Source organism: Mustela erminea, chromosome 19 (assembly GCF_009829155.1).
Source record: "Mustela erminea isolate mMusErm1 chromosome 19, mMusErm1.Pri, whole genome shotgun sequence".
Classification (NCBI taxonomy): domain Eukaryota; kingdom Metazoa; phylum Chordata; class Mammalia; order Carnivora; family Mustelidae; genus Mustela; species Mustela erminea.
Window position 1 is genome coordinate 11,274,613 of NC_045632.1, and position 27,648 is coordinate 11,302,260.

Sequence of the window (27,648 nt, forward strand, 5' to 3'; positions counted from 1 at the left end):
AGATGAAACTTAAGCCATTTCTGATTTTAATGGTTGTGCAGTATCTAAGGGACTCAACATTTGTCAGGAGGGAGAAAAGATCTTTTATTTAGGGAGCTCATCCTAAATCAGGAAGAAAAGCCCCCACCTCTCTGGAGCCAAGGATCAGAAAACAAAACGGCAGTGACTGACAGGACGAGGTTTATTGGGGCCCTGTGGAGACATTAGGGAGTGGGATGAGGGGCAAGGTCGAGGCTCACAGGGGGTTATCCCCTAGCCAAGCCCCCCTTCCCCTTGGGGTTGAGAGGAACACAGAGACAGACAAACCAACAGAGATGGAAAGACAGGTGCTACAGCAGAGCAGGAGGAAAGCCCCAGAGTCCACCACTTCCCACTCAGATGAGTTCACAGGATGTGGAATGATCGGGACTGGCCGGCACTCTAGAGGGAGGGAGGAGTGTCTGCCATATTGGCCTAAGGAGGGTGGGGTACAGGCCAGTTTAAACCAGCCCATTCCAGTGGACAGGGGTGTGTATCTGATTCAGTTCATTCTACTGGGCAGGAGGGATTTCAAACCAGCCTATTCTAGTGTTTGGGATGGGGAAGATCATTAGGGTGGATCCATTCTGCCCTGGGGGAGGGAGACCTAGTTGGGGGGAGGGGTTTTCAGGGCAGGGGCATCTACCCTGGTCCTCTTTCAGCATGAGGAATGAAATGGATGGGTGGGGGGAAGGCAGGTTTCGGCTCTATCCATTTTTGGAGGGCACCAGTGACTGGTGGGTAGCATTTGGGGGATCCAGGGAAATTCAGGGACATGGTCCCCCCACATTCTCCAGATCAAGGTCGTTGGGAATGATGGCTCTTGGGGAGAGGGGCAGTCTTCCTTGGGGGAAGGATGCCCATCTCTTATCACTAGGGTCCTCAAGATGAGAAGTACTTGCTGACACCCACATCTCATTGCTACGTCCCCACCACTCGGGGAGGTCTTTTGATTTGCGGTTGCTCAGGAGTCTCTTCCTAGGTCCCGGACCTCGCAGCTAAGAAGTCTCCCTGGTTTGTTTGTTGCCCCCAGCTCATGGGGCCGTGCGAGTGTCTGGTGGCCCCCTATCTCCAGCCGGGGTCCCCTGACGGCAGGGCCCAGGGATCTGGCCCCAGGCCCTGAGTGCGGCCCCCGACGTGGGGCGGCAGGGTGGCTGCGGCATCAGTCCATGCCGCGGTGCAGCTTCAGGTGCCGCGAGAGGTTGCTGAGCGTGATGAAGCCCTTGCCGCAGATGTGGCAGGGGAAGGGCCTCTCGGTGCCATGCAGCAGCCGGTGGCGCTTGAGGTAGCACTCGTGGCGGAAGAACTTGCCGCACTCGAGGCACGGGAATGGCTTCTCGCCCGTGTGCACCAGCACGTGGCGCTCCAGGTCGCGCGGCGAGCGGAACAGCTTCTCGCACTCGGAGCAGCCGAAGATCTTCTTGCCCCGGCCGGAGGCGGACGCGGCCTCGCCGGACGCTGGCTCCCCCTCTGGGGCCGCGGATGCCGCCTCCGCTCCGCCGCCCTCGCCGTGGCTTGCCCGCCGGTGCTCCTCCAGGGCCGCCAGAGCCGCGTACAGGGCCCCGCAGTGGCCGCAGCCGTACGTGGCGGGGCCCGAGTGGGCCTCCAGGTGGCTGGCCAGCGCCGCAGCCGACGCGAAGAAGGTCCCGCAGTCGCACTGGTACAGGGTGTCTTCGGACGCCTCGGCCGCGGCCGCTGGGGCAGGAGCCTCACCGCCGCCTTCCGGGAGCAGCCCCGCGAGCTCGGGCACGCCGCCCTCAGCGCGGCCCAGGAGCAGCCCGCCATCCCAGGCCGCCTGGGCATCACCCGCCTCCACCGCGCCACCGACGTCGCCGGCCGGGTCGGGCCCCGCGCTGGCGCCCGGGGCCCAGGCCTGCACCGGGGGCGCGCCCGGGCCCTGCAGGTCGTGCGTCAGCTTGTGCCGCTCCAGCAGCGCGGGGGCGTTGAAGTCGCGCTCACAGCGCGGGCACTTGAAGGGCTTCACGTCGGTGTGCGCCGCCCAGTGGGCCGCCAGCTCACGGCCATGGTCAAAGCGCCTCGCACAGGCTCCACACGCAAAGGGGGGCAGCGAGGCGGCGGCGGCCGCGGCGGCGGCCTCTGCCAGCCCCCAGCTGCCCGGGCCTGCACCTGCCCCCTCTGGGCCCTCGCCACCACCGGCCCCCGCGCCCCCGCACACTGAGCAGGGCCCCACATTGCAGCAGACAGAGCAGGGTGCGCTCAGGGCCGGCAGGCCTGGACCGGGTTGCAGCGGGGACGGGAGCACCCCGCGGTGCTGGCGCTTGAGGTGGCGGCCCAGGCTGGAGCGCGAGGAGAAGCGGAGCTCACAGACCAGGCAGCAGTAGGGCTTCTCACCAGTGTGGACGACCTGGGAGGGCGGGAGGGAGAGCACAGCATCAGGGCTGAGGGTCTAGCCTGCCATCCCTGCATTCCCAGAAGGACGCGGCCCAAGCTCCCTGCTGTGTCTACAAAGCCCCATCTGCTCCAACTCTCTCACTTGTCTTCTCTAATTTGGGTCATGTTGGCATTCTTTCGGTCCTTTCATTCTTCAGGACCTTTGCACATGCTGTTCCTTAAGGTGGAAGACTCTTCCTCCTGGTGTTCCGGACTAACACTTACTCATTTTCAAAAAGCCCACCTAGGAGATTGGGACTCCCTGGGAGAGTGGCCAAATACTAGGGCTCTTAGCACTAACAAACCTGGGTTCGAATCCCAGCTCTGCCTTTCACTCTCAGTGACAAGTGGACAAGTAAACATCATCTCTGGGACTCTGCTTTGCTCCTCTGTAACATGGGCACAATAAGACTACCACCTCACAGGGTTCTTGTGACGATAGGGTAAAATCATCACTAAAGAACAACCCAATTCCTAGAAATTAGAATTATGATTGACAAACTTTCTGATGTCCTCTCTGGCAGTGGATGTTGTGAAAAGGTGGAGAGGAGCTTTTATCATCCCCTAGGGTGAGAGGTGGCTTTTCAAGGTTTGCTCTCCAAACCTCTAGAGCAAACACTGTCCAAAAGAACTTTCTGCAATGATGGGAATGTTTTATATCTGCCACTGACCAATGTTGCAGCCATCAGCGACTTATGGCTCTTGGGCACTTGAAATCTGGCCCGTGTACGGTGCAAGACTGTGCCTTTATGGACATACGGACATTGGCCTTTGGGAGTCAGTCGTAGAGACAGTTTGAGCAATGAGTCCTTTCGACTGGCAGTGCCTTCCTGGAGAACTGTGAGGCTAAATCAGAGATCACAGTGCTCTTTGCTGCCCAGCCCTGTGGCTCCAAGGGTGTGTCCAGCCTGGGGAGGCCAGCCCAGGTCCAGCCTGCAGGACTCACCTGGTGGTGCAGCAGGCCGGTGGAGTCTCGGAACCCTTTAGGGCAGGCAGAGCAGCGGTAGGGCCGCTCGCCGGTGTGCGAACGCAGGTGGTTGGCCAGGTTGAAGCTGTGTTTGAAGCCCTTGCCACAGCGTGGACACGCGTGGGGTTTGAGGGCAGTGTGCCGGGCGAAGTGACGCCGAAGGTCCGAGCGGTAGCGGAAGCTCTTGCCACACTCACTGCAGTGAAACGGAACCCGGGGAGCAGCAGCGGGAGGCGCTGGGGCTGGGGCCGGGGCAGGGACCGGGGGCACTGGCCGGGTATCAGCCATGATGGCGTGGTGGGAAGGCAGTGGCGAATGGAGGCTCTCTCTGGAGCAGGGAGGAGACATGGAGGGCAGGTGGAGTCAGCGTCGCAGGAGCCCTCTCCATCAGGCTCCCTGGCCTCACACCCGCCCTCTGTCCTCTGGAAACCCTTCCCACTTCCCTCCAAGCCACACCCACCATCCTGTAAGCCCCTCCCACTCTCGTACAAACCCTTCTCCCGATCCTCTGGCAATCTTCCTAATCAGCGCCAGGTGGCTTCTACCCTACTGGGCCCTTTTTAAGCCTCTCCCCTTCTTTTCCGATGGACTCCCCACTCCTCTCTAAACCCCGCCCACTGTTCGCCCCACCTACTCCTCCCAAAGTCCCCACACTGTTCCCGAAGCCTCTAGTATTCCTTGATAAGACCCTTCCCCTTTGAAAGGCCCTCCCACTCTTCTTCAAGAGCGAAGATCATCTTCAGATAAAGATTCACATTCCTAGGGTAGGAGAGGACAGAGATTTGGGGCCAAGTGCACTTGAGTCAACCTTTCAGGGCGACCATAACCGGTCCTGAAACCTCCTGCATTTGTCCATGTGCAAGTGCGGGAGAACGGGAGTACCCACCTCAGGGAGCGGAGGTGAGGACTACGCAAAACTGGGGCAGTGCACACCGCGCGCTCACTTAGGCTGGGCACACAGCAAGGACTCTACAGGCAAGCTGCTCTGATTGCTAGTAACCACTATCTGAGCTTCCTACGTCCCACCGTCTTTCTTCTCAGCTAAGGTCTGCCTCCAAAACGCCACTCACTCGTTTTTCCTTGAAACCTAGCCTGGAAGGAAGCCCCGTCCTTTGCAAGATCCTCCCCTCAACCCCTTGTTCTCAGCCTTCCCCTGGGAGCCCCTCCCCCCCAAGTCACCGCACTTACATTATGAAGACTTATTATTTCCACTAAGACTCGCCAAACTGCACACCTCAATCCCATCACCTCACCATGCCTACTCCTTGACCAGCTACTCCCCTTCTACCCTAAGCTGCGCCAACCTTCGCCTAGAGCCCCATTTCCCCACTCAGCCCCAAGTAGGTCCCTTCCATCCTTCAAGCCCAGCCTATTTCCATTCTAAGCCACGCCCACGAGGAAGCTCCTCCCTGCTATTGCTCCGCCCCCGCCACCACGAAGCCCGCCTCCTTCCCACCAAGTCGCCTGCAGGGCTTCCCGCCCCCCCCCCCCCCCAAGTCGGCTCTGGGACTGAGGCCCCGAGTACCGGCCTTTTGTGCCCCTCCCCCCTGTCCCTAAAAGGTGCGGCCTGGGGCACCCGGGGCGGGAGCAGGTCAGGCGGGACCCACAGCCGGGCAAGTCCACCTCGCTCGTTCGCAGCCGGGGTCCTAGAGCCCTGGGGCGGCCCCAGGAGGCCAGGAAAGTCAGTCGGCTTTTCTCTTTAATTACTTACACCTCCCTCTGGGCGCCGACATTTTGGGCAGCGGGGGCAGCGTCACTTCCACCCGGGGGCCCCTCGACTTCCGCCTCGGCTCGCTTCTCCCCCACACTCCTCCTTTCTCCCGCCCCCTTGGCTTCCCCCCACCCCCACCGCCCGCCCTGCCCCGTTTCCCGTCCCATCCCCTAGCACTGGAGGCCGGAGAAGCTAGGATGGCGCCATGTTGGGTGAGGGCAGGGTGGGGGCGGGGCCTAGGGTGACGCGGGCGCCATACAGACTAAGGGCAACAAGCTCCCGCTCGGCCTCTTTCCCCTCTGTGCCTGCCCTGACAGGTGTTAACGTAAATCACGGCAGACTTGATTCCCTTTTCGCAGCCTCCGAATCTTCCTGGTAGAGTTGCGTCAGGATAAAAGGAAAATCGAAGTTCGGCCACTGTGGTAGAGCTCGGAGGAAAGGGCAGATTCCATCTTGTCCTCCCTCTAGGGGGCTTTGAAGCCTATCGGGCGCCATGTTAACTACGGGAACTAGCTGCCATTTTCCCGCTCCTCATCCTTGCGGTTCCTGTCTTTGATTGGGTCACCCTGTTGGGTGCTGTGTGGGAGAAAAGACATTTCTGCGTGGTTGGGAATGTGTTAGTGGGGTTATTTCCAGCTCGGGGCCATTGAGGGCGACGGGCGCGCAGGCGCGCGTTCTCTGCGATACGTGACCGGTCCTTAGGACCCAGCGCGTCCTCTTTGTCTCCCGCGGGCGCGGGCCCGACGGAGAGGGGTGGGGGAGGGAGGGGGCGGGGCCGTCCCCGCGCGCGCCGCCGAGGGGCAGGGCCCCCTGGCCCCCGCCCCTTCCCACGCGCCGGCCCTGTCGCCCCCGCGCGCGCACACTCGCGAGCCCAGGCGACATGCAAATGAGGTACCCGAGAGGCGGGGGTCCGGGCGGGGAGAGGGGAGCGGAGGGAGGGGAGGCCCGGGGCCGCGCGCTCCTGGAGCGCGCCCCCACACCTGCTTCCGCGCCCGCCGCAGCGCGCGCGCCGACCTCGCGCCCCGCGGAGTCGGCCCGGGCGCGCGCGCGCAGACCCCCTTCCTGGCGGCCCTCGCGGTCCTGCGGCCCGCGCGCCGCTCATTGGCCGCCGCCCCCGCAGGGCCCGCCCCGCGCGCTCGGGCCGGCGGGCGCGCGCCTGCACAGGGGTAGCGGAGGGGCAAGGGGCGAGGGCACTGTTGCAGAGACCCGGGTTCTAGTCCAGGCCCTCCCTGCGGAGAGAACCTTGTGATCGTAGAAAAGTGATGGCCCCTCTCTGGCCTTCAGTCTGTGTGCCCGGTCCAAGGGGGTGCACTGGCACCTGCAGCCCCAGCTGTTAGCGGCGCGTCTGCCTTCCTCCCGCTCCCCTTCATGACACCCTAGCTGGGTCTTGTGGTCCCAGGCTCCGATGACATGACGGAGGTGGTGGGTCTGATGGTGGTGGTGGTGGTGGCGATGACGGTAGTTTATTGAGTGCTTACTATTACTAACCAACAACACTGCTGTATCTGTTTGACCCAGGTGGAAACTGGCCCAGAGAAGCAAAGTCACTTGTTCATTAGCGGCAGAGCTGGAGTCTGCCCCAGGTGTAAGGGACTCCATGAGGTCCCCTTGTCTCCTTGGGTCCATGTCATTTCACTCCCTGGACCGTTGGGGTTCTTGAGATCTGGTTTGGGTCTTGGTCCTACTGCTTACTGGCAGAGAGGGCTTGGACAACTGACTTGGCTTTCCTGTGCCTCCGTTTCCCCCGTTGCAAAGTGGGGGTGATGTGCCATTATTCAGAGGGTTGGTGTGAAGCTTAGCCACTCACCAGGATATCTCAAGGCACTGGTGTGCACTGAGCACTCTGTGTGTTATCCTCTTGACATGTCTGTGTGAATAGGTGCAAGCATTCGTCCTGTTTTGCAAAAGGCTTAACTGAGGCTCAGAGAGATGAGCACTTTGCCCCAGAGCACACAGAGACTGAGCGGCAGACCTCGGCACTGAACTCAGAACTCTGACTTGGGAGCCCACACTTAACAGTGCTGGCACATTTCTTCATCCATGACTCGGAGCCAAACATCAGCTGCGACCAGTCCCTTTCTTCTTCTAGTCCTGAACTCCCACTCCTCTCACTCTGCCAATCAGAAGCGGCACAAAACATCTCTGGGCCTCCATGGCTCACGTTTAGTGGGCTCTTTGCTTTGAGGATTGAAATACTGGCCCCTACCCTTAGTTGGACTCTATTCTATTCTCCCATGAAGATTTTTTTTTTTCTTTTGGCTCAAGCTGACCCTGAACTTCTAGGACAAGAGTTAGGGAGGCTTAGGACACACCTGTATGACCTCTGTACCAACCGGTACAGAACTGCCTTGCTGTTTTACCCACCAGTGTGGCTCTGATTGTCCAGGTGAATGTCCACCATGCCCAGGTGAAGAGACACAGACCAAGGGATGGGCGAGGTGTTGGGGGACAAGGGATGCTCCAGACCCTCCCTGCATTGACGGCTGCCCCCTCTCTCCTCTTAGCCCGGCTCCAGTGCCCAGACCCAAGCCCCCCACTGCTCAATGGACACCCCCAGCCCAGACCCGTTGCCTTCGCCTTTGCCGGGGGAGGAAGAGAAACCTCTGGCTTTACCTCCTCCTGTTCCCCGGGGACGCCGAGGCCGGCGTCCTGGGGGGGCCACCTCCTCGAACCGGACACTCAAGGCCACCCTCCCTCGCAAGCGGGGCCGCCCCACCAAGTCAGGGCAGGAGCCCCCGCTGGCACAGGGGGTGACAGCCCCTGTGGGCGGCGGCAGTGGCAGCGACCTCCTGTTGATTGATGATCAGGGTGTGCCCTATACGGTCTCTGAGGGGTCAGCGGCAGGTTTGCCTGGGGGCTCTGGCCCTAAGAAGGCCCCGCACTTCTGCCCTGTGTGCCTGCGGGCCTTCCCTTACCTCTCTGACCTGGAGCGCCACAGCATCTCGCACTCAGAGCTGAAGCCGCATGAGTGCAAGGATTGCGGCAAGACCTTCAAGCGGTCCAGCCACCTGCGGCGGCACTGCAACATCCATGCCGGCCTCCGGCCCTTCCGCTGCCCACTCTGCCCTCGCCGCTTCCGTGAGGCAGGCGAGCTGGCCCACCACCACCGTGTCCACTCTGGGGAGCGCCCTTACCAGTGCCCTGTCTGCCGGCTGCGCTTCACGGAGGCCAACACTCTCCGGCGCCATGCCAAACGCAAGCACCCTGAAGCCATGGGGGTGCCCCTGTGTTCCCCGGACGCAGGGCCTGAACCGCCGTGGGACGACGAGGGCATTCCAGCAACGGCGGGGGCCGAGGAGGAGGTGGAGGAGCCGGAGGGGAAAGAGCTGGCTTGACCCACAGCCTGGGCCACCGCTGCCCGGGTCAGACGTAGAGCTGGGGTTTCAGCTGGTGCTGAGCCTGGGCAGGAAAGCTGGGGCACCCTCATACCTGGTGGTCTTCCCGTTGTGGGAGGGGGTCGAGGGTGAGGACCTAAACTCCTGGGTCCTACTGCCTTCTGCCACCCTCCCCGGGACTGACGGGCCCCTGGGGGCAGGGACCTCGGAAATAAATCTCTGCCTACTGGCTTCTGTGTGTAATCAGTGTCGGTACCAAGGCTGGCCCTTCCTTCAGATGCCTTCCCTTCCCTATGCCACCCTGATGGGAGTGCATGGAATTTGGGAGAACCCATGTCATGTGCATTGTTATAATGCTTGGCGCTGAGAGCGGTCTTGGAGCTCTCGTCTCCAGCTGACCTCAAAGGGCTCCCTGTAAATATCGGCTCTGAGTAAAACACTGCCCCTCTGCTCAAACGTGACTTTAGGTCCTCATCCCCCATTCCAGCCAGATTCTTGGAAAGCCTGCACCCACTACCTTGCCCTATGTCTTTGTCCTGACACTGGAAGGAAATAAGGAGTTGAGGGCTGTGAGCCGACCCTACGACTTTGGTAAGGCTAGAGGCGGGGCCAGGAGGGGGCGGGGCTGGGACCAAGGGGAAGGCAGTATGTGAGGGTTGTAGGCGGAGCCTAGGGGAAGGTGCGGAGAACTAGGTTGGGGCTCAGATTGCTTTAGGGGTTGGCAGGCAGAAGGTGGGAGCGATTTAGAAGTAATGAGTCAGATTTATTGGGAGAGGAGAGGTTTCAAGGGGAAACTTCAGGAGAGCAAGGTGTTACGAGAGGCGGGAGCTGAGAGATGGACATGACTTACTCAGGCCTAGGGGAGCGAAACGGCGTACCGAAGAAGGGAGTAAGGAAGGGAAACCCCGGAGTCTGAGGGGCTTAGGGGTGAGGGGCGGGGCTGACGCGGGGGCTTGGTGCAGCCTAAAGACCTCTGAAAGGGTGGTTTAGAAGAAAGAGCTGAGGCTGAGGAGGGAGAAGGGCAGCCCTTGGGGACCCGGAGGTCTGGAAGAGCAGGCGAAGCAATGGGCGCCTGGGCGAGGAAATTGGATTTTTGAGGCAGTGGGTGGGGCTTAAGTAATTAAGCCAGAAAATGGGCGTGGCTAGGCGCATGCCGAGAGGCGTGTCTTCACCGGACGTCCGGAGCGTGTGGGCGGTGCCCTAGGAGGCGGACACTCTGGGCGCACGCGCACGTTGCTAAGCTCGGCTACCGGAAGCGGCCTAGGCTATCCCCGTCCGCGTCCCCGAGCCAGTGCGCAGGCGCAGTTCCCCTTCCCGGTCGCCGCCACCGCCCCCTCTTTCCGCTCCTCCACGCCGGCGCCTCGGAGACGGGCGCGACTTCCGCTTCCGGGCGGGCGGGCAGGCGGGCGGCGCGGGGCTGCCGGGGAGGGGGAGGGGGCGGCACTTCCGGTCGGGCCCTCGGGTCTCCCCGGAGCGGCGGCGCCTCCTCCGCCTCCTCGGCCTCCTCCCGGCGGAGACCCCTGCGCCGGTGAGTGACGGGGCGCGTGGCCCGGGGGCCGGGGGGCAACGGGGGCGGGGGGTCCCGCCCTGGCCCGCTCTGGTCCGCAGAACGTCCCCGTCCGTGCCTCTCCCGCCGGGCCCTCGCCAGGGGTCCCTAGTCACTGGTCGCCCGTGAGACCTCTCCAGACATCTGCCCCATTAACGCCCCCACGCAGGACAGCTGCCACAGCGCCCTCGTTTGCGGCGAGCCCCGAAACTGCTGCCAGGGCCCCCACTAATGCTTTCTCAGTACCTCGCCTGTGCATAACCCCCCGTCGTTGCCTCCTGCAGGACAGCCCCCCGAACGCCCCAGCACTGCCCTCCCACCCTCCGTTAGTAGCCCCCACCGGTTGCCTCCAGAGGGTTGCGCTAGTGCTGTGCTGCGGAACTGCCCGATCTCTGTGCACACACCACAGCCCCCGCGTCCTGCACCCCCCGCCCGCCCCCTCCTCGTGTAAAAATACTTTCTGTTCTGGTCTGCAGCCCAGAATGCCTTTTTGTCCTTGTGCAGCACCCCCACCACCCGCTGTAGGTCTTGAGAATACCCCTTGCCATCGCCCCGCGCCCCCCGCCCCCCCTCCCCGCCCCCCAGAGAACAGCTCCCTCTAGAGTTTTGCTCTCACACCCACATCCTCTCCCCCTTCAGGTAGAAATCGCTGCCGGTTGGGCCCCAGGCTCCGATGAAATGCTTGTGCCCCGCCTCCCTCCCCTCCCCCACCTGGGGCAGCCCCTGTCTTCAGCCCTTGATCCCACAGAACAGTGCCCCACACTGAGGCTGTCCCTCAGGCTGCACCTCTTTCGCTGGCCCTAAGGACTCTCCGCCTGCCACTTCTTGCCCAGCTCCATTTCATCTTCCTGGACACCTAGAGGAGACCCCCAGCCTCCCTATGGCCTGACCTGTTCTACCTAGGCATTGATTGACTGATTAATTCATACATGAATTCAGAGTTGTAGGTACAGGGCATACACAGGTGAAGGAGAGAGATACACACAGTCATTCATTTTGTGGGTTTACAGTTTGAGGAGAGGGTTAAAAACGAGTGAATCAGAGAAATGCTGTTTTCTGGGTTCTCCCAGAGCCCAATGGGCTGCTTCAGAGGTGAAACCTGAATTAGCAGAGGTGACTTAGCCATGTAAAGATCTGGGTGGACTGTTTCAGGTAGCCAGAATAGCAAGTGCAAAGGCCCTGAGGTGGCTGGGATCATGGTGAGTGGAAGAGCACCAGGTGAGGCCGGTGAGGTTGGAGCAGAGAAACTGAAGAGAAGGACGAGGAGGGAGAGGGTTTGATCCTACAGGGCCTTGGGGGTAAGGGCGTTGTGATCAGTTATCTGGCCTTTGTCATCTCTACCAAGCCCAATGGTCTTCATTTGTTCATTCATTCATTTGTTCCACAAGTGTTTGATGAGGAACTCTTACACTCTGGTGCAACAGAATGGCTAGGGATGCAGTAGAGAACAAAATAGACAAAAATTCCTGCCCTCGTGGAGTGCCTATGCTAGTTCATGGGACAATTAAAAAACAAAATACCTGTGTGAAGAAAATGTAGCAGACAGGATATAGTCGCAGGGGAGAGGGCAAGAAGGCCTCCTTCAAAAGATTCCCGTGGTCATCCTATTGCTTCAAAATGCCACACATCAAAAAGTTACAGCTGTGTGTGAACCCCGTTCCTCCTGGACAACTGCGGCCAAGTGGCCAAGCAGCCAAGGGGCTGCTCTTTCCAGCTCCCCGCTAAGAGTGAAGTGGTTGGGGGGGTGAGTCCTGCATTCTTCCAGTGCTCACATATCTGGACAAACCACGTTCTCTTTTCCGAGCCCTATTCATTCACTTAGTTCACATATATTTTCAGAGACTGACATTGTTCTCGGTCTTGGGAGCCCACCTTCTCCAGGGGGAGGCCGACAACAAGTCAAGCAGAATATCTGGTTTATTAGGTGATGCTGACAGGGAAAGACAGAAATGCAGCAGGCTGGGAAGAGCAGGAATGTTGGTCTGAATGATAGGATACAGGGGTCATGGAGAGCCTCACCAAGGAGACAGCATTTGAACAGAGATGTGGAGGAGGTGAGGGGGAGAGAGAGAGGTGTATAAATAACAATCAGAGTATTCCAGGCAGAAGCAACAGCCTGTACAAGGGCCCTGGGGCAGGAATGTTGGCACATTGGAGGAGCAGCCAGGTGGCTGTGGAGTCTATGCAGGTCATCATAAAGACTTTGACTTTGAGTGAGATGGGTATCACTGCATGGTCTGAGCAGGAGAGGGACAAGTTTGGCTTTAGTCCTCCTGTTTATTAAATGAGTAATAGCAGTGCTTATCTTATGAACCTGTTATGAAGTCTCAGACAAGAGCCATAAGGCACCTAGTAACAGTGCCTGTTGGTGTTCAGTAAATGCTGGTGGCTAGTTCTGGGGCCAGGTGGCATGGCAGTGGGGTGGAGTCTATTTCTAGTATAAGATGGAGTGGGGGCCTTCCCTTGTTTCGAAGAGCGAATAGTGAAGGACGGCATGCTGTCGTGGGTAACACTCTCAAACCCCATTCCTTCAGTTTCTGGCTCTGCTACAGCCTGTTACTGGGGTGACCTTAGGGGATTTGTTGACCTCTGTAGCCCTCAGTCTCTTCTGTGAAACAGAGTTAATAACGGTAATCATGCTCTTGAGTTATCAGAAAGACTCACTGAGTCAACATATGTAAAGGGTTTAGAACAGCTTGGCCCATGGAAAGCACTTCACGTTCCATGTCATTTTGTGTCACTGTTACTGTTATTAACAGGCTAGACTTTTCACAAGTTAACTCTGGTGCAACAGAATGGCCCACAGGTCCTGGTATCAGAGAGACCTGGAATCCAATACGTGCTCTCCCCTTTACTGATTGCATGACCTTGGGGAAATCACCCCCCTGCCAGTTTCCCCACTTAGAAAGTGGCCCCAGCAGTAGTGCAGGACCACTGTGAGGCCTCGGGGTGATGCTACAGCTCAGACCAGTTGAACAGTAAACATAGCCGTTCTGATTAGGACTGCGGGGGCTCCCCCCCGACCCCCAGTCATGACGCTCTCCACACAAAACCCTCCCATGACTCGCCGCTCCTTAGACACTAATTGAGGGCTTGGAGAGGAAATGCCTCCTGTTGACCAGTGGAAATACGGTGAGCCTGAGTGGTTCTGCCCCCCAGTACTACTACCTGCTCCTCACAGCCGCCGCTCTTGGGCATTTTTCCACTGGCCCTTGGGTCGGATGCTCCTTAGAACATCCCTGCCCTTCAAATTCCCTCTTCTGGGGACCACCCCACCATGTCACCTCCATCTCTGCTAACTGACCCCCTCCCTTCCTCAGCGAGTTCTAGGCAGCTCAGTCTCCTCCCTTCGCTTATTCAACAGGCGTTTATGAATAGAGGCTAGCAGTTTACCTCTGGGCCCTGCTTTAGCTGCATCTTCACGAAGTTTTGGTAGGTTGTGTTTTCATTTTTACTCCCCTGGGGTTCCCTGAGATTTCTCTGTGGAACCACTGGTGACTTCAGAGGGTGTGTTTAGTTCCCACATATCAGCAAATACTTACCAAGCAACCGCGCCGTGCTGGGTGATGTTTTTCGTGCTGGGGGGCCACAGCGGTGAACAAGACAGGCCAAATCCGCATCCTCTTTGGTAAACACGAGGTGAAGGAAATATACTCAGCAGGTCACGGCAGGGACAGTGCTGGAAAGTGCTGCGAGACGCAATGTTAGGGAGGACAGGGTGGGCGTGACATCTGAGCAGAGGCCCAAAGCAGACAGGCACAGGTCGGAACCTTGAGATCTGGGGAACAGTCTCATCACATCGCTGCTCCATCTGTTCGAGACGGTGACCCCCTTTCCCTCCCTCCCAGCCCCTGGCATAACCTCTCATAACCTAGAGAACACCCCCAAATACGGCTCCTGCCCCCGCAGCTGCACCCCACCTTTGTCCACCTTAGCAACCTGGAAAAACAACCCTGTGAGGGGAGGGGGTATGTCGAGCCACAGGCTTGCTCTGTGACCTTGGGCAAGTCTCTTGACTTGTCTGTGCTTTTGTGTAATATCCCCATTATCGAATGGGGATAACAGTAGTTCCTATGTCATAGTCTCACAGGTTTGTGGAGATTGAGTTAGCATGTGTAGTGGGCTTGGAACACATTGGACCTATAGGAAATGCCCAGGCAACATTGCCTCTTAATAATATGTACTCTGGGGGGAGGTGAGCTGAGGCGGTGGCTTCTTTCCTAAGACACTTGGCTCCCCACCCCTTCCATTCTACCGCGTGCTGCTCTGTGCCCACCGGGACTGCCTAGCCTGGTCTCCTGGATTTAGGTGTCACCCACAGGCCTCCACGACCACTCCAGCCTTGCCTTTGTTCCTTCTGGAGATCAGATGAACTAGAGGGGGTGTGAAGGGCATGGGCAGTTGAGTCTCGTCCAAGGACACCCAGAGCTAGATGCTAAAAATATCGACCTCTTGGCGAGGGGAGTGGAGGAGACACTCACCTTTCACCTGTTGGGGGAGAGAGCCAGCTGGATGGATGGGGGCTGATGGGCCCGGGCCGTGGTAGTCGCCACGGACCCCTTCTGTGGGCTGGGCACAGAGCCAGGCCCCTGGGGGCCAGGAATTATGGCCACGAAGCATACCACATTGGGGGCCCTTCTCTCCACTGGGTCTGCACTGACTTGGTGGAGGTGTTCCCCAGCCCCTGCGTGGCTCAGGTTTAAAATTAATCGTAGGAGCTGAGGTTCAGGTGTGAGTAGGGGATGCAGACATGGACAGCTGCCATCTGGAATGAAAAGTACGGTAGAGGAGGTGCCCAGAGAGTGACTGCCATGGCAGGAGAGGCAGGGACCCTCCCTGCCCCCGCGGGGGGTGAGGACAGGAACTGCGCTCCTCGGGTGCCTGCTGTCCGGCTCTTCCCAGGTGTGTGATGGCCTGAAGGTACAGATAGTTCTGGGGACTGAAAGCTAAGTGTTTCCTTACATCCTAGGTGAGCTCCCTTGAGTCCCTGGCAGCCTCAGGGATTGCTGCCCCTTTTGAAAATGGAGAAAATGTGGATGGGGAAGGAGTGGGCCTTGAATGCGGGTCTGCCCAGGTGCAGGGTGCATGTATTTTCCGCTGTGTCAGGCTGCCTTCCCTCTCACCGCCTGTCCTCCTGCTGTAACTTTTTTCCTCCAGGTAAACATATTCTACGTCCCAACTTGTAGTAAAAGAACAGGCCCCCGATACTGATTTCATTCCCGTTGTCTTGGTTTGTTGGGACTTCCTGTCACCACTAGTGGCAGCGAGAGTGGTCTCTGTAGAATGCCCTCCACTTTCCCAGGGCCCGTGTGGTGCCTGGAGCTTCCGCCCAAAGGCCATGCCTGGGTGTGCTGGTTGGATGCCCCCATTAGCCTTGGGACGGAGGGATGTGCTTTGTCACCTCTCATTTGTAGATGAGGAAAGCCAGGCACAGAGGGGTTCAGACACTTGCCTGTGGTCACCCAGCTGCGGTGTGGTGGGGCTCAGAGTCGGCCTCGCATTCTGGCTCCAGAGGCCACCTTCTTTTATTATCATTTTATAGAATTAAAACTTGAGGGGATTGAAGGCAGGGCTCATGTGTGTGTTTTGGAGAAGAGGATAGGGCACAGTGTTGAGGCCAGAGAGTTTGCCCGCGGTCTGTGACCAAAGGCCAGGGATGCCAGGAGAACGAGATTGGGGGTGGGGAGCTTGAGGGTCTGCAGGGAGCCCTGGGGATGGGGCTAGGGAGAGGTAGAAAGAATGTGTGAAGACCTCAGAAACAAGGGGAAAATGGAAGGGATGGGGGAGGAGGAGCAAAGAGGAAACAGAAAGGAGGCGGCTGCCGCAGCTGCAGAGGAGCCCACCCTTTGGGGTGTAGGGACAGGGCAGGAGAAAGACAAGGCTGGAAGATGGAGTGTGCCCCGGCGCTTGGCCACGTTCCTCCAGCGCCCACAGCTGGTGCGCTCGGACCTGTTTGCTCAACCCCATCCTCTTCTCTGCAGGGTCTCCCGTTGCCCACCCCGCCCAAGATGGAGGCAAACGCAGCAGGCAGTGCCGCTGGGGGTGGTGGGGGCAGCGGCATAGGGGGCGAGGACGGGGTTCACTTCCAGAGCTACCCCTTCGACTTTCTGGAGTTCCTCAACCACCAGCGCTTTGAGCCCATGGAGCTCTACGGGGAGCACGCCAAGGCGGTGGCTGCGCTGCCCTGCGCCCCCGGGCCGCCGCCCCAGCCCCCGCCACAGCCCCCTCCGCCCCAGTACGACTACCCGCCCCAGTCCACCTTCAAACCCAAGGCGGAGGCGCCGTCTTCGTCGTCATCCTCGTCGTCGTCGTCGTCGTCGTCCTCTTCCTCCTCTTCCTCCCAGGCCAAGAAGCCCGACCCGCCCCTGCCACCCACCTTCGGGCCTCCCCCGCCCCCCCTATTTGATGCTGCCTTCCCCGCCCCGCAGTGGGGCATCGTCGACCTCTCTGGACACCAGCACCTTTTTGGGAACCTGAAACGAGGAGGGCCCGCCTCCGGGCCGGGGGTGACACCGGGGCTGGCGTCCCCCACCGGCACACCAGGGCCTCTTCCAGCCCCCTCCCAGACCCCACCGGGACCTGCCACGGGGGCAGCCTGCGACCCGAGCAAGGACGACAAGGGCTACTTCCGCAGGCTCAAGTATCTGATGGAGCGACGCTTCCCGTGTGGTGTGTGCCAGAAGTCCTTCAAGCAGTCCTCGCACCTGGTCCAGCACATGCTGGTGCACTCGGGGGAGCGGCCGTACGAGTGTGGCGTGTGCGGCCGCACCTACAACCACGTCTCCAGCCTCATCCGCCACCGCCGCTGCCACAAGGACATGCCGCCCGCCACCGGGGGCCCGCCGCAGCCGGGGGCACCACTCCCGCCGCTGGGCCTGCCCGCGCCAGTAGCCGGCGCGCCCCCCACCGCCGCCCCCACCCCGGTGTCCTCCGGCCCGCCCGCGCCGCCCCCAGCCACTGCCACCTCCGCCGCTGGAGCTGCAACCGGGGCAGCCACTGCTGCGGAAGGAACCGGTGCCCCTGCTGGGGTGGGCGTGCCCCCTCCCGCGGCTGGGGGCGGCGAGGGCCCGTTTGCCTGCCCGCTCTGCTGGAAGGTCTTCAAGAAGCCCAGCCACCTCCACCAGCACCAGATCATCCACACCGGCGAGAAGCCCTTCTCCTGCTCCGTGTGCAGTAAGAGCTTCAACCGCAGGGAGAGCCTCAAGCGGCACGTGAAGACGCACTCGGCGGACCTCCTGCGCCTGCCCTGCGGCGTCTGCGGGAAGGCCTTCCGCGACGCCGCCTACCTGCTCAAGCACCAGGCGGCGCACGCGGGTGCCGGCGCAGCGGGGCCTCGGCCCATGTACCCCTGCGACCTGTGCGGCAAATCCTACTCTGCGCCCCAGAGCCTGCTCCGGCACAAGGCGGCGCACGCCCCGCCCGCCGCCCCTGACGCGCCCAAGGACGCCGCGGCCTCGGTCCCGCAGCCCCCGCCGGCCTTCCCTGCGGGCCCCTACCTCCTGCCCCCCGACCCTCAGGCCACGGACAGCGAGAAGGCCGCTGCGGCCGCGGCGGCAGTGGTCTACGGCGCCGTGCCCGTCCCGCTGCTGGGGGCGCACCCGCTGCTGCTCGGCGGGGCCGGGACCAGCGGGGCCGGGGGCTCCGGCGCCAGCGTGCCTGGAAAGACCTTCTGCTGCGGCATCTGCGGGCGGGGCTTTGGGCGGCGCGAGACTCTGAAGCGCCACGAGCGCATCCACACGGGCGAGAAGCCCCACCAGTGCCCCGTGTGCGGGAAGCGCTTCCGGGAGTCCTTCCACCTGAGCAAGCACCACGTGGTGCACACCCGTGAGCGGCCCTACAAGTGTGAGCTCTGCGGCAAAGTCTTTGGCTACCCACAGAGCCTCACCCGCCACCGCCAGGTGCACCGGCTCCAGCTGCCCTGCGCCCTAGCCGGGGCTGCTGGCCTCCCGGCCACCCAGGGCACGCCAGGGGCCTGTGGGCCAGGTGCCTCGGCCACCTCTGCAGGGGCCGCCGATGCACTGAGCTACGCCTGCTCGGACTGCGGCGAGCACTTCCCCGACCTCTTCCACGTGATGAGCCACAAGGAGGCTCATATGGCAGAGAAGCCCTATGGCTGTGACGCGTGCGGCAAGACCTTCGGCTTCATTGAGAATCTCATGTGGCACAAGCTGGTCCACCAGGCAGCCCCCGAGCGTCTTCTCCCGCCAGCACCCGGTGGCCCCCAGCCCCAGGATGGCTCCGGCAGCGCCGATGCGGCCAGTGTGCTGGACAACGGCCTGGCGGGAGAGGTCGGGGCGGCTGTGGCTGCACTGGCCGGGGTGTCCGGGGCTGACGACGCCAGCGGGACAGCGGTGGCTGGGGGCAGTGGGGGGGCCAGTTCAGGCCCTGAGCGCTTCAGCTGTGCCACGTGTGGCCAGAGCTTCAAGCATTTCCTGGGCCTGGTGACTCACAAGTACGTGCACCTGGTGCGGCGGACCCTAGGCTGTGGCCTCTGCGGCCAGAGCTTTGCGGGGGCCTACGACCTGCTCCTGCACCGCCGCAGCCACCGGCAGAAGAGGGGCTTCCGCTGCCCGGTGTGTGGCAAGCGCTTCTGGGAGGCGGCCCTGCTGATGCGCCACCAGCGCTGCCACACGGAGCAGCGGCCCTACCGGTGCGGGGTGTGTGGCCGAGGCTTCCTGCGCTCCTGGTACCTGCGGCAGCATCGTGTGGTGCACACCGGCGAGCGCGCCTTCAAGTGCGGCGTCTGCGCCAAGCGCTTCGCGCAGTCCTCCAGCCTGGCGGAGCATCGGCGGCTGCACGCCGTGGCCCGGCCCCAGCGCTGCGGCGCCTGCGGCAAGACCTTCCGCTACCGCTCCAACCTGCTGGAGCACCAGCGGCTGCACCTGGGGGAGCGCGCCTACCGCTGCGAGCACTGCGGGAAGGGCTTCTTCTACCTGAGCTCGGTGCTGCGCCACCAGCGCGCCCACGAGCCGCCGCGGCCCGAGCTCCGCTGCCCGGCCTGCCTCAAGGCCTTCAAAGACCCTGGCTACTTCCGTAAGCACCTGGCGGCCCACCAGGGCGGCCGGCCCTTCCGCTGCTCCTCCTGTGGCGAGGGCTTCGCCAACACCTACGGCCTCAAGAAACACCGGCTGGCCCACAAAGCTGAGGGCCTGGGGGGTCCTGGGGCAGGGGCGGGCACCTTGGCGGGAAAGGACGCCTGACCAGGAGGGAGGGGTTCCCTTCGCGGCTCCAATCAGATGTCCCCTCCCACACTCACCCCTCCCCAGCTGCTGATCAGATTCTTACCCCTCCTCGCTGTTGCCCCGGCCATCCTTCAGGACTTCAGACAGACTAGCCTCCCTTACCGCCCATGCCCTACAGACTCAAGACTGGATCGCTCCCATCCTGGACCTGTCTGGCCCTCCTCTCACCCTGCCAGCCACTGAACTTGATCCTCCGCCCAACCCCTGTTTTGTAACCTTCCTCATTCTGTCCCCAATAAGCTTTGGTGGAGGATGTGGGTCTGAGCTGCCCCTCCTCATTCCTTTGGGATATGGCTGGAAGGTGGAGTTATGAGCGGAGCCGGGAGGGCACAAGGGGACTGGGTGCTCTTTTGGATTGTGGGGGTGGGGGCGGGGGGCAGACGCGGCTTGTACAGAGCGGAGAAAAATAAATCTTACCAACAGGGCTGCTGCAGTCCTTTCTTGCATCCCAGGGAGAGGATTAAGCACTGACAAACGGAAGGTTGAGAAATTTTGTCTCCCAGGGTTTTTGATTCCCCAAACACCCTCCTCCTTGTGCTCACGCTTTCTGCTTTGCCTCGTTCAGCTGGGAATTGCTGAGGATTTATCATACCCAAGCTGTAGTCTGCACCTTGAGCAGAGGGAGATGAACAAGACAGGTAAGTTTTGTTCTCAGAAACCGACAGCGTACCCAGACTCCTCCCCTTCGAGATGTTTTCGGCAGTTGTTTGCTTGGCCAGCGTTTCCCGAGGCCCCTGTTGGCTGGGTCTTTCACTGGACACTGGGGACACACAAACCGGACATGCTCCTTGCCCTCGAGTAAGGTGGAAGAGAACCCCCGCCGCACCTGTCCCTCCAGGATAATTTGGAGGCGCTTCAAAAGCCCTTCCACAGCCCTCATTGCCATTGTTGGAGCAGCCAGCCATGTGCCCTTCAATGTGCGTTTAGTTCTCCCATCTGTCAGAAGAGGGGGCTGAGGTCCTAGAAAAGAAAGCGGCTCTGAGGACACCTGGCAGATCCGTGGGAGAACTGGGAACGTGTGGGCTCACGGTGCTCTCGGTAATGAAACTTGAAGACAGAGCTGGTTCAGGGGCACTGCCTGGGCGGGTCCGGCTTGGCCCCCACAAGGGCAGCAGCCTAGTGTGACCAATGCAGGCTAGTGCTGAAGACCCAGCATGAGACACACCTGGTGCCAGCGTCCCCAGGGGCAGTACCATAAAAAGCACATGGAATGATCACTGGGCACTGAGAGCATGGAGGAGTCACCTTCTTAGAGCTGGGGGCTTCCTGGAGGAGGAAGTGATACTTGAACAATAACAAAAGCCACAGAAGCCTGCCAGGTGACATGGGCAAAGAACTCTAGGTGGAGGATTTAGTGTGTCTAACTAAACCCGACCGAGAACCTCAAAGCTGAGTGTGGCCCGAGAGGCTGAGGCATGGGATGCTGGATCCTGAAGGGCTTTGGATTCCAAATAGTGAAGCTTGGATGATGCTGAGGGCCGGAGGCCGGCAGCTGCTGGATACAGACCACTGACAGCCTTCGTTTAGCCCATGCATTTAAAAAATAATAATAAAGTTTGACTTAGTTGCCAACATTGGGAAATCAAAAGATTTTGCATAATTAACGAATGGAACGTCTGAAAAATTTGCAAGATCTAGCAACCCAGCCTGCACTCTCCCAAAGCTGGGTAACCATTGTCGTCTTCAGATTGAGCACATACTCTCCAATCTCCCACCAACTCCTGCCCCACCTCGAAGCTCCGCTCTGAGCCAAAGTGCCTGTTGGCCCGTGTCCCCTCACCGGCACTGGGCTTTCCCCCTTGCATCCAGCCACCCAGCTCCTGTAGGCATTTATGCCTGAATCCTTTCTCAAAGCCACAAGGAGCCGTGGGTCTATGAGGCTGTCATATGGAGACTGGAGATGGTGCTGCTGGGTAGTCACCCAAATGGGAGGCCGGTGTTGGCTTGGCCTACAAGAGTACTGATGATGGAAAACGTTCAGATTCCAAAGATACTGAATTGGCCCAACAGTGGGAAAGGGCTGAGGATAGGGATTAGATGAGTGCACGAGGAAGGCTTCAGGAACTTGCTCAGGTCTCTAGCTTGGGTGGTGATGCCAATGATAGGAAATGCAGGTGTTTCTTTGGAGGAAACTGACTTCTGCTGGTGTTCTGACCTGCCTAAGGGATATCCTTTGGGAGGTGCTGGGTGAGCAGGAAGGTGTGCCGATCTGGAGCTCTCCCTTCCTGATAGGTGTACTGGTCACACGAGTCCCTTCATTTTGCAAAGCTTCCCTAAACCTGCTGCCACAGCTGAACCACATAACATCTCTGAGTAGAGAGCTAAAGATGAGAAAGCAGTTTTGGAGAGAGAGAGGCTGCAGTTCCCTCTTCGTGGCAAGACCACAGTGTAGACCCTCTACCTCCACCCTCCAACACAAGACTGACAGAGAGAGACCCTTCAGAAAGTCCTTTAATAGTAGAACTGGAGGCTCCCCACCTCCAGCTCCCAGGTCCTCCTCTCGCGCCCACCACAATGACTCAGTTCATCCCACACCCGCCATACACAGGCCAGCCCACCATGCTGCCATCTCTCAGCCCGCCCTTGGGGGTAGCCTTGGGTCAGGCATTAAGCTGTTTGCTTCCAATCGGGAGTGGAGGAAATCAGAGAAATCTGAGGCTACTTTGTAGCTCTGGGAGCCATGGGCTCCGAACCTAAAGCCTTATGAGGGGGAGATTAGGTGGTTGTTTGCTGTCCGGAATTTTTTTGTGGCTTCAGAGTCGGTGGGTTAAGGAGGGACCACCATGGGAGCCAGGAGCAGCTTTTGGAGTCAAGATCCTTACGGTCAGGCTTACATCCTTGAGGCTTGAGTGCTCTCGGCTAGGACATGGGGACCCTCTAGCTTCGAGGTGATGGGATCCCAGAGTCTCTTTACGGAGGACCTGGTGGGCGTCTTCTGCCTGAGGGTGGGTAGGCATCCCAGGTTCAGTGCAATCCAGTGAGGTAGGCAAAAGATTCCATCCGGCCCACCCTAGGCCCCAAGATAGTCCAGGGTTCTGTAGATGACGGGCTAGCCCAGAGACACCAGGGCAGACCCTGGTTCTGCCCCTTCCATTTAACCCTGGCTCCCTCCATAGTGCCCAGGCTCTGTGGGGACAAGCTGTGTCTTGCACGAGTACACCCAACGAGCAGGCCGATTGGGTAGTGACATCCAGCCCACGGTCCTCATACTTAGCTGGGCATCCACCCGGTGGTGTTTCTGCCTTTCTGAGTCTCATGGAGGTGCTGTCTGGGTTTGTGGGGGTCCCCAAACTGGGTCTCCCTGTGTTCTCCCGCACTAGCTGCTCATGGCCATCTCCGTTAGCTCTTGTCACTTCTCCCCCAATCTCCCCTCTTCTGCCTCCTTGTCCACCCTCCCCCTCCCCTGCAATCTGCCTCCTACTCCCCGTGTCATTGCCCCCGCAGCCCTGGTCTCCCAGCCTACTGATCGACCTCCACCTTCACCTTGGCCCCTTCCCCTTGCCCTTCTTCCAGAGTGTTTCCTGGCCCACACCCACTCCCTGGCCCCTCGGCCCCTGTGGCCTGCTGGCTGCCAGAGTCCCCCACCCCCACCCCTGGGCCCGGCCCGTGGAAGTGGGTGCGCTGGTGCTTGCGGAAGTTAGAGGAGTTGTTGAAAGTGCGATCGCACTGGGCGCAGCGGAAGGGGCGCTCCCCTGTGTGGATGCGCGCGTGGCCGCTCAGCACCGAGGACTGCGTGAAGCCCTTGCCGCAGATGCCGCAGTGGTAGGGCCGCTCGCCCGTGTGCACCCGCTCGTGGTCGCGCATGTCAGAGGAGCGGCGGAAAGGCTTGGCGCAGAACCTGCAAGCGAAAGGCTTCCCCACCGCAGCGCCCGCAGCCGCCGCCGCCATCACCACCTCCGACCTCTCCTGGGGCACCCCGGGCCTCTGTTCTCGAGACGCAGCCACCTCCAGAGGCCTCTGAGAGGTCCTTGGCTCCACCCCGTGTCGGTGCTGGTGCCGCAGCAGAGGCGCCAGGGCCTTGAAGGCCCGGGGGCAGAGGGGGCAGCGGTAGGGCCGCTCCCCTGTGTGCAGGCTGTAGTGGGCACGGAGGCTGGCGGGGCCCGGACAGCTGTGGCCACACACATGACACCGGCTGGGGTCCCCACCCTGTCCACCGCCCTCCGCCCCTGCCAGATGGCCATGTTCGTGGAATAGAAGCTCAGAGACCAGCCGGAAGGCAGCTGGGCACAAGGCACAGTGGAGGGAACCTGGCTCCGGGGGCTCAGGCACCAGCGTGGTGTCTGTCACCTTCACCACCTGGATCTCGATGAGGTCACTCGGGGGTGTGGTGGGGCGGCCATCATCAGGCACCAGGACCTGGGGGGGTGGGGTGGAGAAAAAACCAGGAGCCTGTGGACTCTCCCACAGGGCCTCCCCAACATGCCCCACTTATTAAACACCCATCTCCTTTGTAGCATACTGGGCCCCTCAACTTCCAGATCCTGCCCTCCATCCTCTGGGATTCTGCAGTATCTCTCTCAAGACTTCAACGCCTATCCCAAGCACATCACAAATGCAGCCATTTCCCTCTTCTACCCCAGTTAGAAGCCAGTTATTTCTTGGCTTGACAACTGAAAAAGCCTACTGAGCAGAACCCCTGTTTCTATGCCTGCTCTCTCCCCAAAGCAGCCTGAATGACCTTTTGAAAATGGAAATTGGATCATTTTCCCACTCAAAACCCTCCCATTGGCTTCAACTGCACTTAAGATCCAAAACTGTCATCATAATACCCATCATGATCTGGCTGCCGCTTTTCTCTGACCCCTGTGTAAATATAAGCCAGCACACAGCTGACTTCTCTCATCTAAATTTAGCCCCCCTTACCCCCCTGACTCCATCAGCTCACTATTTCCTTTATAGCATGTAACACAATAAATATCTTATTGACTCTCCTCTAGACTGTGAACTCCAAGAGAATACAGTCCTTATCTGCTTGGTTCACCTCCCTACCTACTGAGTTGAAGTAGGAGCTCTGGAAATGTTTGTTGTTACTCTCCAGTCCTGAGTGGGGAAAGTTCCAAAGTCACCTGGAGCAGTCATCCCTCCCCACTAAAATCTTCCCTTAGGCATTTGGGACACGTCACTCAGACTCTTACAGAATCACTCCAACGTGGGTCTTCCGACCGTAACTACCCACCCTTGCCGTTCAGGGTCACCTTCCCAATCTTCCACCCAAGTCCACTAGCCCCAGAATTTCTGAGACCCCGCCCCTCGGGAGGTCCCGCCCCCTCATTACACAAACGCAATTTCAGATCTCTCCCTGGACTCATCTCCCGCCCAGAAGTTCCACCCAACCCCCTCCTCGGGCCCCGCCCCCAACAGGCCCCGCCCTCCATTCTCATAGGCTCCTCCTTATGCCACGCCCCTCGCCCACCCCGAGAAGCACCGCCCCCAGACCCTGAGCCCTAAATACCTCTCCCGCCCAGCCCTTGTAGGCCCCGCCCCTGCCCCGCCCCCTGCCCTGAGACTTCCTCCCGCCTCGAGTTCCCGGCCGAGGCCCCTTCCCCGCCCGCACCACGTCCGGCGTCTCCGGGGATCGCGGCTCCGGGGCCGCTGAGCTCGGACTCGGGGGCTCCGGGCGCGCGGCAGCCATCTTGTGCTCAGGCCCCGCCCCCATGCCCGTGGTAGCTGCGGGAGGGGGCGGGTCTCGGGCCGCCGTCAGCGGCGCTGCGCAGGCGCACACGGGCGGGCAGGGGCGTGGCCCTGCGGCGGCCGCGCCCCGCCAGCCGGAGGGGAGGGCCGAGTTTCTTCCCACTTGTCCGCTGACGATCGCGGAGCTCGTGTGGGGCGTGGAGGTGGCCCCGGCCAGGCCGGATTCGTGTCGTACCCCTCCCCCCCCGCTCACCAGCATCCACAGGCCGTTGCCGTCTGCCGACTCCCGCCGGAGCCTCGCTCGCGTTACCCCCACACGGTCTTGTCACCGCCCCCGGGGGGCCGTGCGAAGGTGGCCGGCGTGGGGGCTTCCACGGCAGGTACTAGGCCATCCGCGGCCCCGCGGCTGAGCGCGCACAGCTCAGGGCGGTGCGCCATGGAGAGCCCATCTACGCTCGGGCCACGTGCCCGCGGTGTCGGGTGTTAAAACCGGGCGGCCGTGAGAAGAGGGGTACGGGGCGCCCCTGCGGCCGCGTCGGGGTCGCTGGAGACGGCCGGGCAGCGCGCTGGAACCTGCCGCTGCTCCTTCCCCGGGGCGCGGTAGCGCGGCCGTCCCTGGCAGCTGGCCCGGCCTGTGCTTCCACCTTGGCCCCGGGACCGTCCGGGGCAGCAAGCCGCGTCCCCTTCAGCTCGCGGGGGAGCCTGCGGGCCCTTCGCCAGCTCCCCGCACCCGTCCCCGCGTGGGATCCGCTGGCCGCGGCGAGCCGGCCTGGTGCCGGCCTCCGGGGACGCGTAGCGGTTGTGTAGCGTCAGGGAAGGCTTGATTCTCCCGAGCCGCGAGCCACCGTGCCGGTACTACTGGGGGCGTCAGCTATTTTTTTTTATTATTAATTTATTTGACAGAAGGGCAGGCGGAGGGAGAGCGAGAAGTAGGGGCTTCGCTGAGCAGGAGGTGTGACTCGATACCGGCACCCCGAGCTGAAGGCCGCCGCTTCGTGGGCTGAGCCACCGGCGCCCCTGGTGCACCGGGTTTCGTCTCGACTACGCAGATGGGGCCTGTCCTCACCTGCCCCTACTGACACTCCTCAGAAACGGTTTTTGTATGAAAAGGGTCCAGTAATACAAACAGCTGCTGCTAATAAGCTTAAAAGACACGACACTGCAGATACGATCCAGCCTGCGCCCCGGCACCCCTTTCCCCGCCCTCCCCCGAGGTTAGACTTTGTATCTTCTGTTCATCGTTCCTAGGCATGTCTTCCTTATTCCCTGCGTAAACCAAGTGTGATGTTGTTGTGTATGCTGTAAACTTTGTAATAAGGGCGCCTGAGGGCTCACGTCATGATCCCGGGTCCTGGGACCCAGCCCTGTGCTCAACGGGGAGTCAGCTTCTCCCTCTCCCTCTGCCCTTCCCCTCTGCTCGTGCTCTCTCTCTCTAGTAAATAAACAAAACCTTGAAGGAAATAATTGTTTTTCTAATCAATTAGGAGTGCCTGGCTGACTCAGTCAGAAGAGCGTGTAACTCCTGATCTTGGGCCCCTAAGTTCAAGTCCCACATTGGTTGTAGAGGTAAAAAAACAAAAAAACAAAAAAAACACTGAACCTTAAAAATTTTCTAGTGGCACCTGGGTGGCTCAGTGGGTTAAGCCTCTGCCTTTGGCTCAGGTCATGATCTCAGGGTCCTGGGATTGAGCCCCACATAGGGCTCTCTACTCAGCAGGGAGCCTGCTTCCCCCCACCTTGCCTACTTGTGATCTCTTTGCCAAATAAATAAAATCTTTAAAAAAAAAAACTTTAAAATTTTTCTAATGATATAATTTCAGTCTAACATTCTCTGTTTTCTCCTCCTTTTTATTTTTGTGTACATCCATACTTCTAGTCTAGCAACTGCTGATGTCAATGCCGGCATAATACCCCACTGATGATTATGTCCCATTACATGTTTTCATTCTCCTCTTGGTGGGCATTGGGTTGGCTCCAGTTTTTTATTATTGCAAACAGTACTGCCAGGAGTATTCTTGCTCATGTCTCCTCGAACCTTAAAGAGAGCTTTCTCTGTATTGTATCACTGGAAGTTGAATTGCTTGGTCGAAAACTATTTGACATCTTCAACTCCCACCTGTATTATTTAATTGCTTTTTATTTTTTTTTTGAAGATTTTATTTATTTATTTGACAGAGAGACAAAGCAAGAGAAGGAACACACATAGAGGGAGAGGGAGAAGCAGACTTCCCACCGAGCAAGGAGCCCAATGCGGGGCTCAATTCCAGGACCCTGGGATCATGACCTGAGCTGAAATTCAGAGTTGGACGCTCAACAGCCTGAGCCCCCCCCCCCACGCCCCTCTTGAGTAAATTATTTCACCACTCACCATCTCTAGTGCTTTCACCGGCCCCGGGATTTCTGCCCTTTGTGGCTCTTTCATTTCAAAAAGTGCATTTAAAATCAAATTTTATGACTGTGTTGGTGTAAAGAGGAACATAAACTAGGCTGGGTTGCATTCTTTTTTCTTGATTTCAAAATTAAAATATTTCTCATGGGCCCCCAAAAGTGTCATGAGATCTAGGCACTGTAGATACCTGCCGTGGCTAATGAGAAAGGTAGCCCTTTCTGTTTTCTCATTTGTAGAGCAAAGATAATAGTACTTAACACCGTTAAGTGCTAGGTGCTAGGGTGATTAAGGAGCCGCTCTATGCGAAGTGTGACGTAGGCACTAGGATCAGCTATAATGATTACTAACTTCCACTTCCACCAGCCGTGAGTGGGAGCTCCTGTTGCTTGAAGTCGTTATTAATCTTCGATAGTCCAAT

The 27,648-nt window shown here is 59.7% G+C and overlaps 4 protein-coding genes across 10 annotated transcripts; 2 read left to right on the plus strand and 2 right to left on the minus strand.

The window, feature by feature from the left end:
* Window positions 1-158: 158 nt before the first annotated feature.
* FIZ1 (FLT3 interacting zinc finger 1) lies at window positions 159-5,376 on the minus strand. Of its 2 annotated transcripts, none has more exons than XM_032323328.1 (3): window positions 5,088-5,376; window positions 3,356-3,704; window positions 159-2,383 (listed from the first exon to the last, which is right to left on the minus strand). In XM_032323328.1, the coding sequence occupies exons 1-3, from the start codon at window positions 5,252-5,254 to the stop codon at window positions 1,181-1,183; spliced, it is 1,719 nt and encodes a 572-aa protein (XP_032179219.1). In that variant the 5' UTR covers window positions 5,255-5,376; the 3' UTR covers window positions 159-1,180. The 2 variants fall into 2 exon arrangements, with proteins under 2 accessions (XP_032179219.1, XP_032179220.1); XM_032323329.1 differs by lacking the exon at window positions 5,088-5,376 and adding an exon at window positions 4,565-5,081.
* Window positions 5,377-5,641: 265 nt separating this feature from the next.
* ZNF524 (zinc finger protein 524) lies at window positions 5,642-8,653 on the plus strand. 4 transcript variants are annotated; one of them, XM_032323336.1, is made up of 3 exons: window positions 5,642-5,978; window positions 6,606-7,494; window positions 7,592-8,653. In XM_032323336.1, exon 3 carries the CDS (start codon window positions 7,631-7,633, stop codon window positions 8,420-8,422), a length of 792 nt encoding a protein of 263 aa, XP_032179227.1. In that variant the 5' UTR covers window positions 5,642-5,978; window positions 6,606-7,494; window positions 7,592-7,630; the 3' UTR covers window positions 8,423-8,653. The 4 variants fall into 4 exon arrangements, with proteins under 4 accessions (XP_032179227.1, XP_032179225.1, XP_032179226.1 ...); XM_032323334.1 differs by having other exon boundaries at window positions 5,643-5,978; window positions 6,606-8,653; XM_032323335.1 differs by having other exon boundaries at window positions 5,643-5,978; window positions 6,967-8,653.
* A 418-nt stretch (window positions 8,654-9,071) lies between these two features.
* ZNF865 (zinc finger protein 865) lies at window positions 9,072-19,747 on the plus strand. 2 transcript variants are annotated; one of them, XM_032323322.1, is made up of 3 exons: window positions 9,072-9,950; window positions 13,333-13,400; window positions 15,950-19,747. In XM_032323322.1, the coding sequence occupies exon 3, from the start codon at window positions 15,977-15,979 to the stop codon at window positions 19,166-19,168; it is 3,192 nt and encodes a 1,063-aa protein (XP_032179213.1). In that variant the 5' UTR covers window positions 9,072-9,950; window positions 13,333-13,400; window positions 15,950-15,976; the 3' UTR covers window positions 19,169-19,747. The 2 variants fall into 2 exon arrangements, with proteins under 2 accessions (XP_032179213.1, XP_032179212.1); XM_032323321.1 differs by lacking the exon at window positions 13,333-13,400 and having other exon boundaries at window positions 9,073-9,950.
* A 1,896-nt stretch (window positions 19,748-21,643) lies between these two features.
* On the minus strand, window positions 21,644-25,184 carry ZNF784 (zinc finger protein 784). 2 transcript variants are annotated; one of them, XM_032323331.1, is made up of 2 exons: window positions 25,095-25,184; window positions 21,644-23,566 (listed from the first exon to the last, which is right to left on the minus strand). In XM_032323331.1, the coding sequence occupies exons 1-2, from the start codon at window positions 25,098-25,100 to the stop codon at window positions 22,670-22,672; spliced, it is 903 nt and encodes a 300-aa protein (XP_032179222.1). In that variant the 5' UTR covers window positions 25,101-25,184; the 3' UTR covers window positions 21,644-22,669. The 2 variants fall into 2 exon arrangements, with proteins under 2 accessions (XP_032179222.1, XP_032179221.1); XM_032323330.1 differs by lacking the exon at window positions 25,095-25,184 and adding an exon at window positions 24,765-24,883.
* Window positions 25,185-27,648: the final 2,464 nt, after the last annotated feature.